General features: G+C 35.2%; 1 protein-coding gene across 2 annotated transcripts in view; it reads left to right on the forward strand.

The window, feature by feature from the left end:
- cxadr (CXADR Ig-like cell adhesion molecule) overlaps nucleotides 1-18,402 on the forward strand; it is a 52,149-nt gene that overhangs the window by 23,470 nt on the left and 10,277 nt on the right. For both annotated transcript variants that reach the window (XM_019111571.2, XM_019111572.2), the window contains exon 2: nucleotides 14,591-14,760. In XM_019111571.2, the coding sequence (XP_018967116.1) occupies nucleotides 14,591-14,760 (170 nt within the window). The remainder of the gene's footprint in view (nucleotides 1-14,590; nucleotides 14,761-18,402) is intronic.

The following is an 18,402-nucleotide window of genomic DNA, read 5'->3' on the forward strand; positions in this document are numbered from 1 at the left end:
ATGGATGTGTATGAGTGTATGAACGTGATATAGCAGTAAGGTCTGCTTTAATTGCTTTATTGTATATGATTTTGCCATTTCCTTGTTGAGAAAGATAATGTAGCTCTTCAGCGATTAAGCTATTTATTTTTTTTTTTTTTTATAAAATTGCAGGGCAGTGCTAAAAAGTTTGTCTGAGCGCTATAAAGAATGCCTGTGTGAGTGACTAAATGTGTGTGAATGAGGTACAGTAAAGACAGCGCATAAGTTTAGAACTCTTCTAATTATTAAAAAAAAAAATTGTTAACAGAGAGTGTTGCTTTATTTGTGCAGTGATAACCTATCAGCAATGTTAAAATAATTGTAAAGGTGCCATAGAATGCAAAATCACTTTTATAAGATGTTTTAACACTTAACACAGTTTTAATACAGTTGCGTAGCCACAGTGTGCGAAAACAACCAGCCTATAATGGTAAAAATCCACCCACTCATTGTTTAGATCATAAACAGTCTCTCCACACTAGCAGTTCCAGATTTCTCACTACTATGACGTCATACTTGGGGAAAGTCCCGCCCATTTGTGACACTCTCTGCCCTATTAGCATATACACTGTTATCTTGCAGTGGCTGCTGAAGGTACAATGTCAGCGCCAAGAGCCATTATGTATATTTGTCCGAATAGTGGGGTTCTGTGTAGTTTATTTATGGAATCCCGCAAGATTTTATGTCATCTGTTAAGGCGCTCACTGACTGAATGTGCCGCTGCATGAGAGCGCGGGGCTTGTTTATCCTGCTCTCACTGAATTTCTGACCATTACCGCATGCTCCCATCTGCTCCCGTGATTTTTGTGTACTCTCGCGAAAATTTTATTATTTTGTATATTTTTTTTGTGTTTTGGGGCGACTATATATATTTTGTGTGTTTTTTATATTTTTGAATGAGCGATCGCTGGCTTTTCTTTAGATTCTGCGATTGCGCGCACTGTGTAAAGGGAGCACATCTTACAATAAAAGATTTGTCAATGAGCTCGGGATCTTTTTGAGGAGCAAATCCTCCAACACCTTTCAGTTAACTCTCCTTACTTTTGACCCGTGATCAGTCAAATCTGATTTCTGCAGCTCGTGTTGGATACACAGGGTTGTTGTTTTGTCCACGAAATTGGGCTGCTTTTAAACTGTTGCCATGGGTTGATTTTCCCCAGTGGGTTAAAGGTTTAAAAAAATTTCATAAATTACATTTGGTTGAAATGCTTGTACTGAAACATTTTTGCATTCTACCTGTAATAAAGCTGTGCTATATGTTTTGGGCCACACTAGTAGGAAGAATTTGAGCTGTGTTTATGATAAATGTGCATAACAGTGACTGTAAAATATGTATTTTAGGGATGGAAATTACATTTTTATATTTGGGACATGGTTATTGCGCTACTTTGGGCTGTTTTTTTTATAAAAAAATTTACTGGCATGGGCTTGGGCATGCACAGTTAAATTGATTTAATTGTTGTGATAATTATTTTACCTTCCATGATCATTCAGACATGATCAGGTGCAGTACTGACAGTCTGTCAAGTCTGCATCAAATCAAGCACTCCGTAATCACAGGTAAACTGTCAGATCAGTCAGATGTTTGTCATGAGAAGTGTTCCATAATAAAGCTATGGTTTGCAGACAGTTATAAGAGTTAAGAGTTTAAGAGAGTGACAAATAAATCTTTTGAATATACTGTGTGAACTCATTGCCGCGTTAGCTCGGAGAGCTTTATTTTCCCTCCTCAATAAGTTTTGTCAGTTGTTTTGTTTTATTGTTCTAATTCTTGTTTCTTGGGTTGCATTGGTTAGTCTCTCAATTCTCTGTGATTTCTGTATATAACCTGTCTTAGTTCTAACAAATTAATTCAGAGAGATTTTGATGCTATGTAGAGGAGTGAATTGTTGTTATTTATTTTTTGTGACTAGCTGGCATCTGCAGTATTTTTAAATAAGAACTATCAGCATTTATTAATCCTTCCACCCATCCTGGAAAATGTGTCACATATGCCATGATTCTCTATAGAGCCGTCACACTCTTTTTTTTTTTTTTTTTTTTTTTTTGTACTGTCGGAACCCCAAAATAACTCCCACTCCACTGCTGCTTCTGAAATAAGCCTTTATGTGAGTGAGAGAGAGAGCGCTCAGTTTGCAATTTAACAGTGTACTCAGCCATCCTCGTATGACAACCTAATTACAATTCAAGCTTTGCTGTACTGCATGCAAAACAGCTTCACATGCTGATATGCAGAACAATCCTGTTAGCTTTTGAAATGCATTAACTGTTTTCTGTTTGTCTGTACACCAGAGGGATCGACTCAGCTGTGGAAAGATCCTTCCAAATCCTCCTCCTGTTGCATGTCATGTACACGGGAGCAACCCTCTACATTACGAGTAAATCACTCGCATATGTGACTAAATCTTCACTCTGGGCGACTAAATGATGTCCAATATTAGCCAATAAATTCTTAGATTTTACTCGGCAGTCTGTGTGTTGGAGGCCGAGTATAAGTTTAACACAGATATGTTTTCACTCGCCAAACACTCTAAATGAGCACTTCAGAGTTTTACTCTTCGCCAAGTGATCTGTGATATTTTTCTTTTAGTTTATATGTATGTGTGTGAAGCATGTGTTTGTTTGTGTATTTGGTGTACCGTAAACTCTAGTGTGAAGGCGCACACCTTGCCGTCGCTTTCTCTCACTCGCACAAGTCTTATATAACATGCAGAACTGATGCTCTACATGTAAACAATATTCCTTTGGATTTCTTCAGCTTTAAAGAACTGCCGGGTTTTCCGGTAGTGGGCGGAACTAATGCGCAAATGACAATCTCATTGGCTGGTGCTCACCTATTACCGTCCCGGTTTTGATTTCAGCAAATCAGTCGGAGCGAACGCACACAACCTGATTAATATTTATGAATTCAGTAGCTTGTTAATCCTTGGTGCGTTTTATATTGTTCTTATTAGAATTCATATAATAATAATAATAATAATAATAATAATAATAATAATAATACTATTATTATCTTATCAGTATTATTGTTAGTTTTTTCCAATTTGTTTTTTACAGGAACACTGTATGACCAAAAAGAGCACCACCACCAGTCCTAAGTTCAGTTAAAATGAATTATTTGCATAAATAAATGGTTACCCAGTTTTAATTCTAATTACTAAAGTTCTATTATTAAATAATACTTGATTATCATATTATAATGCTTGACTGACTGATGTTAATAGTGTACTTTCAGATATTTAAAAAGCTGTGCCATTTTACAAACACACAGATATATATAAAATGTTTGTAAAATGGCACAGCTTTATATATCAGGGCTCTAGAGTGCGACCAATTTGGTTGCACATGCGACCTAATTTCTCAATTGTGTGACAAAAAAAAATCTGAGCCAGGCCGGGCTTCGGGTTAATTTTCACGTCATAGTTCAGACGCGGGCCGGGTTTCCCGCCTGTTTTAGACTTCTCCTTACTTTTATATTTTAGAAATCCATCAATTAGTGATGAAAAAAATTGCCACGCTGGTGGAAACAACACGAGACTCGACTCGATGGTGTTTAGTGTCCCGCAGCACAGCTGAACAGTTCTCCGTTCAAATACACGCAATAGGCTCAAGCTTACTGCAAAGCACCAGCAAAAGTAATTACCATAAATGTGACAGGGGGAAATAGTAAGGAGATATTTGAATTATTTACTAATAAACAAATGTTTTCTGAGTCTGTGTCGCAAGGATGAAGTTGCTGATCCTGACTCGCCATCTTATTAGACGTGCCATTAGAGAGAAGTGCATCTTTACGGATTATGATTATAATGAAAGTGTTTTTGTTTTTGATTTGTTTTATTCCGTTAAGTAATCATTTAAAGCTTTCTATAAATATATTTATGCCTGTGAGGCATGTTTTCACTGAGTTTCGGTTCATTTTTGTACTCCTGTTAAAGACGAGATGCAGAAAGCTTTCTTTATTTTATAAAAGCACAACGTTTTGTTGATATTGTGAGTGTACACAAATAAAAGACCCCTTGCAGTTATGAATGATGTATTACTCTTACCTTTATGTGCAAAAATGACGCTGATCTACTGAAAAAAAATGGAAGTGATCACGCTGGCATCTCCATGTCCTGAAGCGTCTCTGCACAAACTATTGGATATAGCGCACATTTATCTGGGTCTAACGTTTAAACATTGTTATATGCTTGAACTGGTTTATATCTATAGATTTTATTTTAGGCGAGTCATGATGATTTGAGAAGGGTAAATTGATCAAACATAGGCTCAGTGTCTAACACTGGCTGCTTGGTCGTTACTTAAAAGAAAAAAACTAAAACTTATATTTAACAAACAAAAAATGCTCCAAACGTTTTTCTAAATTAACTTAATAAAAAAAACTGGAAAAAATATAATCACTTTGCTATTACATACAAAACTGAAACTAGTAGTATAAGCTGTTTGGGGACTGTTTAGCTGTTCAAATCAGACACTAGAGCATCCCTTCATTCAGATACAGTGGAAGATCTGATCAGAATCAGTGTAGAGGGGCCATGTCTGTAAGATTTTGATGCTAGAGAGAGTGTGGCCAGCTGGTTTAGCCATGGCCAAAGATCAAGAAGGCCAAACTACAGGAGTTTGCCATCAGAGGGCCATGTGACTGCAATGGAGGAATATTCCATAATACATTAAGCCATGATATGTTCAGTTTAAAGCCCTTAAAACACTTAATTTAGATTTTCTTTTTATTTTGTTTATCTTGAGATGTTTTAAGTTTAAATTTCAGCTCAGTGAAGCACTTTAAGCACCAACACTTTTTCAATAAGTTACCTTTCTTGTAGAATTGTGCTTCAAATAAAGAACTTTATGTTGACCAGATTGTTGGTTAATCATTTACAAGTCAATATTGCCTATATGGACAGCGATTATTAAAAAAATAAAATAAATAATTAAATATAAATAAAAAAGTAGTCTTGTTGTAATGCTGTGTTGTTTGTTGTGATGTGGTAGATTGTTTTGATGTAACTTTTTTTTGTGGTGGTGCTAAGAAAAAAAGAGTTAGGCGCACCAGTGCAAAGAGTTAGTCTAGAGCCGTGTGTGAAAATATATATATATATATAGATAGATAGATAGATAGATAGATAGATGGAGAGAGAGAGTGTATAGTATTAGTATAGTATAGTAAACCAAAAAATTTAATAGCCAATGGCGATTCTATTGCCAAGGTGTACATCGAGGGTTGGGGAGTGACCTTTCCTTTCCTGTGTGTGGCTCAGATATCACAGAATTGACTTGTGGAAATGGAAATGTGACACACATGATTTTATCGCTGTTTTATAACTGATAAATGTCACTTCAATCATGTTGACACCATCACACTCACTCTGCTTTTTTTTCTTACCTTCTTAAACATTCAGACATGCCTGCGCACATTTATAGTGTATTTTGACTGTGCTGATACAATATTGGAAAAACAATGCAATATTTAGTTTTTCTGCAATACATACAGTGATATGTAATGAAAAATACAGTATGAAAAATACAGAAATTTCCACAAGATGATTCAAATAGCTTTATTTGGAATTAATCACTCTAGGATGATTAGTGTGATGTTTGTAGGGGATTGCGTGTGCATAGAAAATAAGTTATTTTAAAAAGATTAAGTTTTTATGTCAATGAGTGTGCATGTCCTCATTTGACTGTTAGTATTGCTGTGCTTTTCATCGGTCATGCTGCTCCTTGAAAACAAGCTAAACTTGTGACCAAACAACATCAGGGCAGCATTGGTGTTAGCATTTTTGCATAGAGATCCTTAAACCTTCAATTCATCGTTTCCTGTTTGTGTGATTCTAGTCTTGTTTGTGGCTGCTTATTAAGGTTGTGGACCCAGGTCTTTTTTTTTTAAACTTTGACATAATGTATGTTTTTGATCTTCAAATGACTGTAATTATGGTCTGCAATTTAAAACTGATTGTAAACCCCATAGCTTTTAGTCTTTTGTTTACCATTCACTCTCTCTCTGTCCACACTAAACCATTACTCTCCTCTCACTCAGCCTCCCCCATTTTTTGTTTGTATCACTCACTCTTTATCTGCATTACCTTCCCCCTTTTCGTTCATCCCCTCTCTGGCATTCTCAGAAGGATGTGTTGCCAGGAGACAGGATTCTTTATTGTAAGCGCACAAATGGGGTCTACAATCAGCAGGGCTGGGGCTCACGGGACCAATGTGAGAGGGAGAGTTTGAGAGAACGGGAGATAAAAAATGGGGGACTGAGAGGAGAGAGTGTTGTGGTGGTCTTGTGGCCTCATTCTAGTAGGTCAAATTGCTTTCTTTTAAACCTCGTAGGATTTGTTGTGTCATGCTCAGCTGGTGGAGGTCAAGAACAGCAATGCAGAGATGGATATTCTTAGAAGTTAAGGCCCCCTTATTTCAGACCCACATGGTCAGCGTCCATTACGCTTGAGATGCAGCTCTAGTTTTGTGTGGTAGCTGGTCATGTGACTAGAAGTGTATTTTGAACTTCAAACTTCAGCATGGCACCATGTCTGTTGTTTATGTGGAATAGTTTTACATGTTTTTGCCAAGGCAGCAGATCCCAAGTTTGTTTTTTTATTTAATATCTGCCTTATTTTGCTTAATCTTAAGATATTTTAATGCAGGCTTGTACTGTGTATTTTCCATTTCTATAGTGATTATGTAAGCTTCATATTATAGCACGTCTTGAATTTTAAAATGGGAGTAGTTTTTCCTTAAAATTTGAGATGCTTGAATGTGTTTAAATGTCAGTGTAATTCTAATATTAAATAATTTTTACAATAGTTATTTGGTGGTTTATTGATTGGCTGCTCCATGTTCTTGTTTTGTGGCCGTCAAAATGGTGCCCAATCATGTGGTGATAAAAATGAATTGTGGCATGTGTAAATCATTTATTTTGATGTAAGGATATTGATGTTAGCAAACCTTCAGCTTGCGTTTTAAATGTGTTTTTGTTTTTACTCAGTTGAGGTAATCTTCTAGCACACTGAGATGAAGCCAGTTCAATCACATTTTCCATGCTGGTAATTTAAGTGAAACATTTGTGAAATGTCACTACAGATGCTCTAATGTACTATAAAAAGACTATTACCTGGTCAGTGTCAACATCTTGTTTAGTATGTGTGATTTTTCTAGGGCTGAAATGAGTAACTTGAATTAGGTTTGGGTACCGAAATCCGGTGCTGGTACCTGTGTAACCGGTATGTACTAGAACTGAATCAGAATGTAGATTTCGGTGCCTCATTTTGGTGCCACTTAAATGCCTGAGTGATCGACTGAAATCTTTGTCCTGGTCCTCCAAAATGGATGTAAGAAGCATGGTTGTCGGACTCAAAACAGAAGTCGGTACAAAAAAATGAAAACGTCATGGTACCCGGTTTTTATGCCACAATATCAAAACTGACCACCACAAATAGATTTTCCAAAAGGTTTTGACTTCGTTGAATAAACTTGAGCACTGCACATGTCAAAGTCGAAACCCAGTGCAGGTGTTTTTATATCACTGTATTTCTGAAGGAAACCAACTGTCTTCAGAAAATTATGGATGTCATTTTCATTTCATCTTACCTGTGATGCCAGAGCAGCGTTTGTGAGTGATTTCAGTTGGGGGAAAAAGCTTTTGGCTTCTCTCTTGAGGCCACAAGTGGGCACATCGATCAAAATATCATGCACGTTTCTTCAAAGTGTAATAAAATAACACGACTATCTTTGAAAATGTTTAAAATAATGATTATAAACCGTATATAATTAATAAAGTTGCTTAAACAATTAGAAAGGAAGAAAAAACGCACCATGCGTGTGTATATATAGTTTAATACAAAGGACCGAAAACCAATCACAAAGAGTAGGCTACTTTCTTCATTTAAAAACATGAGATACAGTGGGATGGGGAAAAACCACTATAACGTCTTTAGACATGTTTTTTAAAAGTTGAACTTGCATTAATTTTACATGGCTTTCTAAACATGCCGCTCTCTTGTGCGAGACGCGAGTGCAACGCTGATTGATGTCACTCTAGGAAATGTGATAAATTAGTTTCAGTTTTGACGTAAACAACATCATCTCCACACTGATGCTCTCTGCTCTCGTTTTCCACAATATATTGAATGAACAACGTAGCAGCGCCGCATCTAGTGGGTTCAACTGGATAGGCTAACAAAAGCATTTAAATGCAATCAATCGTCATCACATCTCATGCTCCAATGATAAGGTTGCCTGATGGCTGACGCAGACGTAAAATTTGAATGCAGCGTTTTTGCATTGTTTTTGTGTTTTATTTTTTTTTTTTTTTTTTTGATGTTTGTTTAGTTTGTTTTTTATTATTGTTTTTTAATTATGTATGTGGTTTGGATTAAATGAAAGTATAGTAAAAAAAATTAATTGGCATGTTTTTGTGTTTTGCTTTGGTACCGAGAATCATGAATTTTCACTGGTATTGGTACCGAATACTGAAATTTTGGTACCGTGACAACACTAATCCACACTTTTAGAAAAAAAAAAGGCTTTATAAAGGTAAAAATGCCCATAAAATGTAAAAATCTATTTAAACTTATTGGAACAGATTAATTTCTATCACTGCTGTGAACTGACCAGTACACAGAATATGAAGGATATCAAAGACAAGTTTTACACACACACCAGTATTGAGAGACATATAAGAGGGTTTATTCTCCAAATAATCTCCAATTTCTTGTTGCAGAAAAATGTGTTTAGAAATTGTGTAAGGACTCTTGTTCTTGTTCCAAGTTACCTTCCTGTCCACTGATTTTTGCCTCTTACAAAAACCACAAAGCCATCCAAGAAGACAGTAAAGGCTTATGTCATGCTTGAGCTTGAAAGTTAAGTTACATGACACAAATGCAATTTTTAGGTATTATTATTTTTATTACTATTATTTTGATTTATGGTTTAGTTTTAGTTTTTACCTTTTTATCTTTTTTAAAGTAATGTAAAATTGATTTTTATTTATATATTGGTATTTGCATTTTGAATGTAATTTGGCAATTAAATGCATTAAATGGGTTTAGTTTTAACAATGTATGAAATTTCAGCAGTAAAAATAATTATTTTTCTAAAAAGGAAGCAAATTGTTAATTACTTATCTTATCTTCGCTTGAATATCTAGTATTGCTCTTTAATATAAAAAAATGACTTCTTATCCGATTACTCGATTAATTGATGGAATAATCGGTAGAATACTTGATTACTAAAATAATTGATTGATACAGCCCTACATTTTTAATTTCACAAGTGCATCTGTTGGCTCCGTTGAACACGTTATACATGTGTGAGATGCTAATGCAATGAAAATCACATTTTTGTGATCAGCATGCTTAGTTTATATTCAATTCAGCTCTCCTGTTCTGTATTCATGCTCGCCCAGTATTGATTAATGTTGTCCGTCAGATGTGTAAACTGTTATGTACTATTTCATTTGCATGATTATAGTTGAGGGGTAAAGGGTGGCTTTGATTTGTAGCAAAGCTGGTTTAGACTGTTTTGTGTTTTTTGGTATTTTTTTGGTTCTTAAGTCACGTCACAGTAAAAAAACCCTCTTTTTTTAGAACCAGATTTATGGCTCCAGATGGAGAGAATAGGCCTAGGTGATTGAATTAAGTCATGTCTTCAACGCAGCCCTGATCTCAGCTAGAGAGCTGGCTATATTAATTAAAATTAAATGAAATGCAGCCTTCAGCCAGGGTCACCAAAGGATCCATTCGTTTAAAGAATTACTTTGATCACAGGTAAACAAGCATATATTACTGTTAATGGGGGATTTTTAAATGGCCCATGCCAACAATATTAATTTGTTGACTGCAGTGCCGCTTTTCATTTAAATCAGTATTCCTTGTGCGATACACATTTGTAGTATTTTTCAGCCTCACAAATCAAAGCTGTGGTGATACCCAAGGGAAATTCACGCACTGTCATAGGTGTGACAACTAAACGGTTCTCTCTTATATAATGCGGTGTAACACACCCTGCAACTTCATTCAACTGTTTGTGTTATGTGAAATGTACATTTAAAAGCTGATCTACAACCAGGCCCTTGATTGTGACAAAAGAGCAGAACCTCCTGGGACTGATCTGATTAGTAACCAGAGGCGTCCTCTATGATCTCTACGGGAATGGCACTCCAACTGTTTCTAATTGTTTTCAAAAAACTAGACTTTCTTGTTCTGAAGTTTCAGCTGTGCATCACTGTAAATATCTGAGGGCGGAGTCAACTCACTGAAACTTGTTTAGAAACCTCCCACATGTAATCAGTGCTTGGTTACAATAACTTTTGGTCTTTTATTTAGTATCTATCTATCCATCTATCTGTCTGTCTGTCTGTCTGTCTGTTTATTAGGGCTGGGTAAAAATCAGTTTCTCGATTTGAATCTATTCTCATTTTAATGAAACAGTATTGATTCTTGAATACTAAGAATCGATTAGCCTAGCCTGTTTTCAGTTAATGAATGGAACATTTTTAGCACGCATTGCATCCAAAAAAATCACAATAAGCTTTTTGCTTTATTTTGATGAGAAACAAAGTCTCAGATTTTAGATTCTTACCATTTTATTACAGTATTCAAACAATAAATGCTGTTTTGGTGCTGTTTAATATGGATTGAAAGATCGCTGTAGCACCTCAGTTCAAGAGAAGCGGTAGATGAACTGATCATCTCCTCCGGTTTAATACCAGTTTTAGTGGGGAGTAAACATGAATGAGCATCCAAAGGTATGTTAAAAGAAAGAGTAGCTTAACAAAATCTGTATCCTGTCTCATGCAATAGCTCAATCAGGGTTTCATTCATCAATGTAACAGCTTATAAATAGTGTGAGGTAAGGTTTACCTTAGAAACAAACATATTTGGTGACCATAAGCTCGTTAGTCAGTTATAAAAATTAAATCTAGAGAGGAACATTTTGCTAAATATTTGCACCATATAACATATTTATTAAAATTTGAATAAATTCGTCAAGTTTTTGATAGCCACTATTTACTGTAAATGTTTGTTTGAAAAGTTGAAGCTGAAATGAAATTATGTAATTGTAACTTTATTATTTAAAAAAACTTAAATTAGTGTAATCTTAAGTATTTGTATATAAATCAATTCATTTTAACCCTCTGGGGCCCGAGAGTGTTTTCTGGTCCTGGAGAAGTTTTGACATGCCCTGATATTTGTGTGTTTTTTTTTTTTTTTTCAGTTGATTATAAACATATAAATGACTAAAGTCTAATAACACTGTAATCAGCACAAAATGGGGTACAATAATATGTGAGCAGCATGTATGTACATGATTGTGTTTTTGAGAAAGCAATGTTTATGCGTGGTTAGTGAAAAACTAAAATTTTGAAGTCACTGAATAAGGCAATAAAACACCTAGAGAACATTTGTTCACAAGATTTTTGAGAACAGATTTTGAAGCCTAGAGTTTTTGCTTCAAAATGAAACCGAAATGTTTAAAGAAAACAATAGATGGATCTAAAATTTTAAAGACACTTTTTGTGTAGCCAAGGTATATGCGAGAAGGCGTCAACTATCATGCATAATGCTGTGATTCACACCTGAGAAGACAAAGGCCCGCATAATGAGCTGGATAATGAGCCTTTCAGTCAGGTGTGTGACTGACAGGGAAGAGTTACAAGAAAGAATAAATTTTGCATATCTTTTTTAGTTTATTTAGAATATATTTAGCTATCACACAAAATAAATTGAGATTCACTTGCGAGTGCAGTTAAACAGTTTATTAGGAACAAAGTAGATTTTTTAGCATTATTACTCCAGTCACATGATCCTTCAGAAATCCTTCAAATATTCAAATTATTATTATTATTATTATTATTATTATTATGTTGAAAAGAGCAGAGGATATTTTTTCAGTTTTTTTTTGATGAATAGAAAGTTCAAAAGAACAGCATTGTTTGTAACATGATACATGTCTTTATTATCACTTGTGTGATAAATAAGTTTTATTTTCTATATATATATTGACTTCAAGCTTTTAAATGGTATAGTGAATATTGTTACACTTGGAGTAAAACTGGAGTAATGATGCTGAAAATGTAGCTTTGATCACAGGAATAAATTACATTTTAAAATATATTCAAATAGAAAGCAGTTATTTTTAATAGTAAAAATATTTCACAATATTCCTGCTTTCAAATCAAATAAATGCAGGCTTGGTGAGCAGAAGAGAATTCTTTACAAAAACATTAAAAATCTTACTGTTCCAAAGCTTTTGACGTGTATTGTGTCATGTTGAAATACATAAATGAACATTACATACCTGGCATTTCCAAAGTGTATATTGTTTATTTTACATTTTGAAGAGACTCATGGGAGTGTGACCCTCGCTTGGTCTTAGCTGTGTTCCAGATTCCTGAATGGGCTGCTTATTTGCATTGGCTCACTTTGCAACAGTTTCTTTTGCACTGTTATCCTTCCTCACATCTGAAATAAAAAAGTAAGCATATTTACACAAATAAACTACATTATTAACATTATTGTGATGATCACTGATACTAGTTCTAATTTATAGAAGAAAAAAGAACACAACTACCACATAGCATCAGTGATATTTACAGCTTACTTAATACATTTACACCTCAGCAGATCCCGGGTATAACACATTCCATTTACATTTACGCATTTAACAGACGCTTTTATCCAACGCGACTTAAAGTGCATTCAGGCTAACATTTTTTACCTAACGTGTTCCCTGGGAATCGAACCCACATCCTTTTGCGCTGCTAATGCAATGCTCTACCACTGAGCCATATTTATCATATCAGAGTAGATATTCATGAACAGAAGCTTAGTTACATTCATAAACACAAGTATGCTTTGTATGTAGGCCTATACAATATATATAGTTATAAATATATTTGGCTATATTCCTGAACAGAGAATAGCCTATCACAGAAAAGTTTTGTCTAACCATTCTTACTGACATTAGGCTAATAACATTATAACTCATATATTTTTTTTATCATATTATCATTATAGAACATAAAAAATACAAGTTATGTGAAAACTAATACAAGATAATAAAAAAAAGACTTATGTTTATGATCTTTGCTTGATCAAGCCGCTGCATCAATAATCCAAAGGTAATCCAAAGCTTCTTGAGGTGAATTCTTTCTTATGTGTCACAGCACGTCTTTTCTGCGGTGAATTCAGTCTTATTACTCTCAGTGGGAAGCGAAAAGTAAAATGTAAAAAACTTGCTGCTTTGTTTGCTGTCATAGGAATGTTTACACGCCGCATGCTTCACGTGGACCATTATAATATCAATAGTGCGCTCGGTGCATGGGCGTGGTCGCATTAGATATAATGAAGGGAGACGTGAAAAACTGGACATCGCGTTGGTTTCATATGGATTACTTTATCACAGAATATTTGTTTTCAATTGCTTAGTTTAAAACTAGACATGTCAAGCTTTCTAAAGATATCTCTCCCATGTCTCTGTGTTGAGTATTTGCTGAGTTAGTTCATTTTAATGGCGCGTTTCTAAATGATCACTGCAGACCAAGGCTGTAGACAGCGCAACATGTTTGTTTTCTTTATTTTATAAATGCACAAAGTTTTGTTGTTATGTGTGTATACAAATAAAATTAGACCCTTTACAGATTCGATTGATGTATTGCTCTTATCTGTACGATCAAAACTGAAAGTGTAATTTAATTTATTTTCGGCCTTATAAGGAGATTATGCCACAAAATGCATATCTGTGTTTGACGACCCCTAAGGGTTAACCTTCAGGATGTAGTATCAATTGACTCCCATGTACATTTTAAAACATTACTTGTTTTGTTTTTTTCCTTGAGAAAATTTGGCATGTACTGTACTGTACCTGATATATGTACAGAATAATCGATATTGAACTGAATCAAAATGAAAGCTTGTGAGTCAGAATAGAATTGAATTGTGATATTTGTCAGAACCCAGCCCTACTATCTATACGTTTTTTGTACTAATGTATTACTTTTGTTACTTTTTAATTATTTATTTGACTTTGTCTCTCATTAATTCACTTGAATATTGCACATGCATATTGCGGGTCGTTCCTGACCAGTAAAAGCCATTTCTTTACCATATATCATCCATCACCCTGTACTTCAGCCTGTCTGGATTCTGTTTGGAAATGATAGTTTTCCTGAAGACAAATGGATTTTTGAGGTTTATCTAATGTCTATACTTATTCTTGAGTGCTGCTCTACAGATCCCTACTGTTGTCTGCTCTGTTAGTAGTCATTTACTAAATGATGTTCATTCCAAGAATAGATTATCTCAGATATATTCATCTTCAGCTGTAATCAGGTCATGCACCATGCATATCTTCTCAGACCACAGAATTCAGTCATTGTCTCAAGGATGCTGCGTTGCACAGGCTTGAGCTATAACTCCTATAGTGTTATCAGTTCCAAACCATGCATTGATGTGAAAACAGCATCCATCCACACATTTACTAAAGAAGCTGATTGTGCAAATGATTCCTTTTGGAAATATGCGGCACGTTCATTACTGTTTGAAAGCATTATCTTTTCTGCTCTTCTCAGGCCCAGCCTGTGGACTACAGATCACTTCCACTGGCCCCACATCCATTGAGAAAGCCAGTGGAGAGACGGTGAAGCTGGACTGTCAGTTTACTCTCGCTGCTGAGGATTCTGGGCCTCTGGACATTGAGTGGAGCCTGCAGCCCTCTGACAACCAGAAAAAAGAGGAAGTGGTGAGTAGACAACGTGATAGTGTATAAGGTTATGAGATATGGTTCATGTCTGTGTGAAAGAGATTGTCTCTTTATGTGCCTGGGGAAAACATATTTGATGTCTGCATTATTCAAAAGCCACTGGGAGGTTTAGTTTGACTTTGTCCCTTGTGCTCCTTCCTGTCACAAGTTCTTGTTTTCAACAAAAACACAAACTCTCAGAACTAGTTTGACTGCCTCTGTTGTGAAAAGCAACACAGTAACATTCCTATTGCACAACAACCACACTTGTACACAGCGTTCTATCTAGAGTTTTAAACGACATCAGAATCTAACCAATCAGAAGCTATATGATTTTTAATTTGATGTTCACACACAAGCAGCTCACGATCTGGTGGTTTCACTGTCACCGAGGTTCATAGGAAATCTTTGCATCTATGAGTTTGGGTCACTAAAAATCATATTCTCAAACTTGTAATTAGAAGCGCTTATAAACTGGCTGTTGTCAACAAAAGAGGAGCTTTAAAGGTACCTTGTTGTGGTCTAAGATCAAAATACAAGCTTAATTGATTTAACATTTGAAAATGGAGAAATTAGGACATAAATACTAGTATTGTAATTTTATTGATAAATTATTATTAGAAATTGCTTTATTTTTCTTAAAGACTTTGTTACACTTAAATATAATGATAGTAATATTTATTTTATTTATATTTAATATTTATTATTATTATAATTATTATTATTTTCTAGTCATGAATATATAATCAAGTGATTTTTGTCCACTAAATGGGTTTGAATCTCAAACTTTGAATCCCAAATGATTTAACAGCAATATTTAGTGAGCATCCCACTTACGATCTGTTTAGAAGTCAAGTATTGGAGGTATTTGCGTGTAATTGTCCTTGAAGGTTGACCTTTCATTGTACATATTACTTGCTTTGATCTGCAGTGAGCAGGTTCTGGTTTGTGAGCCCCACATCTGTCACAGGGAAACGCAGCTCACCACATTGAGGGTTTTATGAACATGTCATCTTGTTTTAGTGCTCTGTAAAGTTGCTCCCTGGATGGATATGTGTGTGGCTTTACATTTAAGGGTCTAGTTTTACTCACATGGATGTGCATTTGAATTTGATTGGTTTTGGCAGAAGTTAGTTGATTGATTGTTATGTATTGATGTTTTCTGTGTATGTGTCTAAGCGCTTACACTTCTCTATGAATTGTGGTCTGCAGAGGCACTGCTTTTTCCCCTGTGTCCACACAGATGCTATCTCTGTAATAAAGACCGTAATTAAACTGTCTCTCACTTCTTACAAAAGGCTGATTTTTGCCCCAACACTGGACTTGCAGGTAGAGTAAGCAGCCAGATATATGTGTGCTTGTCTGCTGCAACCCCTTCATTCAGAGATTACCTCATACTCTTTCTCTCCAGAGATTATGCATTTAGCTGGGGACAGAATTGGGTCAGGAGCCCTCAGTGGTCGATCTCCCTTTGGTATCCTTGCACCTTTCTTCCTGTCTCTCTCTCTCCCACATGGTCTCTCTCTACTCCATCTTTTTTCTTCTCAAAGCTCCTTCATTTCTTCTGTCGTTCTACACCTAATTTTTCATTCTATTTTTATCGTTCTCCCTTTCTCCTCACATTTCTGTTCCCCTCAATTGCTCAGTTTGCTGTTTGCTGCGTTGTCCTCATGGGTATAGACCTGCACTCTTCCCCCTCTCTTCTGCCAGGCTTTGCCCCAGGACTTGAAATTTGTCTTTGACCCACTTAGTTTTTAATGGTTTATCAGAAGTTGAAGGTTGGACACAGGCTACTTCAATTTTTGTGTATGTGTTTTGGGAGATATTACTAACATTTATTATGCCCCAGTTCTTTGGAATGCTTTTTCACAGCATTGTGCTTTTGCTATTGCATCTATTTTTACAGTATCTAGCTACATACAGTAGTTACATTTGATTTTGAATGGCAAACATGGCCTGCACAAGTAGTATTAAAATATTTTGAAGGCTTTCTTGTATAATCCAACTCTGATCATTGAAAATTTTATATATAGGCTATGGGATGCTTTGCCCTGAAGTGACAATAAAGACATTTATAATTAGGGATGAGTACAGAGAACCGGTTTTTTTTGGCCTGGTATGTAATCGGGTCAATACCAGACTACAGATAAGCTTCAGGACCATCAATACTGTTATTGATACTTGCATGTTTAATCTCCATATACCTCAATGTTTATGGCGAATTAAAAGCTGCTGTTTGTCATTTTCTTTCACTGAATGATGTGGCAGACGTTTGCTTGATCAGATCTCTTAAAGGGACAGTACTAAACATGCTGTCGATAAGCCGATTGTCATTAACCTTTTCAGTGGTGAGTTTGAAAAGCTATTAAATGAGAGAAAAAAAATGAAAGAGGAGTTATAAACAAAGACCAACTGACTTTTCAGTGTTGGGTCTATCTTAGACACATCCCTTCTTTTTCATCTCTCACTTTTGATCCAAGATAAAAGAAGAGGGCATGACACTACATAAACACACAAGGCTGCTTTTTGTAGGAAAATACATTTTCCCCTGTATTCAACAACATTTCCTATTTTTTGAGTGCAAGAACTGAAACAATGATTCAACCTTGAATGCAGAACCCAATTTCCAATGATTGTGTTCATTGCGAAGGTCTTTGAGACACAGTGAAGCGTGAATGATTCTCTTGTTTGTGGGACGCTGTTGACAAGTTGACGAATTCCATACAAAACTGCATTGGTCATTAGTGTTAGCATTTATATTGAAGAATGGATGGGAATTGGGGGTGACACTCACTGTACATGCATTGTGGCTCCATAATCTCTTACACGGCACCTGCAATTGCACAATAGCCATGCTGTGATTGAGTCTGAGAGTGACAATGGGAAACGCAAAACAAAAGCAGATTATTTAGAAAATGTAAGCAAACATGCAGTGATGTTATCATTGCTTTTTACATATAAAAAAGGAGATAAGATTGCTTTGAATGACCCCAGTTGCTGTTTTTGCATTGATTGGAAAATTTGTGTTTTGATATCTGTATGTGTGAGTCAGAGAAAAGGTGTCTAGTTCATTTGAATAGTTTAATTCAACATGAATTGCCATTTGCTGTAAATTATAATGACATAAACTGCCATTCACAAATTGAGGGTAAGTTTTTTTTTTTTTTTTTTTTTTTTTTTTTTTTTTTTTGGAAATGTCTCTGATGCTCACAAATGGCTCGTTTTGAAATACGATTTTAAAATAAACTGTTTTATATTTGAATATATTTTAGGTTGTAATTTATTCCTGTGGCATAATTAATACCAGCGCTAATACCAGATTCAAAAGTACTGCATTTTGTCTGAAATGGAAATATTTTGTAAGATGATAAATGACTTTACCTTTGATCAATTTAATACATCCTTGTTGGAAAAAAGTATAATATACAATATAAAAGGTAGATGACCTTGTTTTATCCATCTGGAATTGTAAAAAAAAAAAAAAAGTTGCATAATGTGAGTTTCTAAAGTAATGCCTAAATAACATTTTATCTAATTTAACATTTAAAGATATTTCAGGGAAATGGCAACTGGCAAGTCACTACATTTGTAAACGCAGATTACAAACAAATTCTCTTTGGACCAGGAATGTGCATTTAAAGA

Source organism: Cyprinus carpio, chromosome B10, assembly GCF_018340385.1.
Source record: "Cyprinus carpio isolate SPL01 chromosome B10, ASM1834038v1, whole genome shotgun sequence".
Classification (NCBI taxonomy): Eukaryota; Metazoa; Chordata; class Actinopteri; order Cypriniformes; family Cyprinidae; genus Cyprinus; species Cyprinus carpio.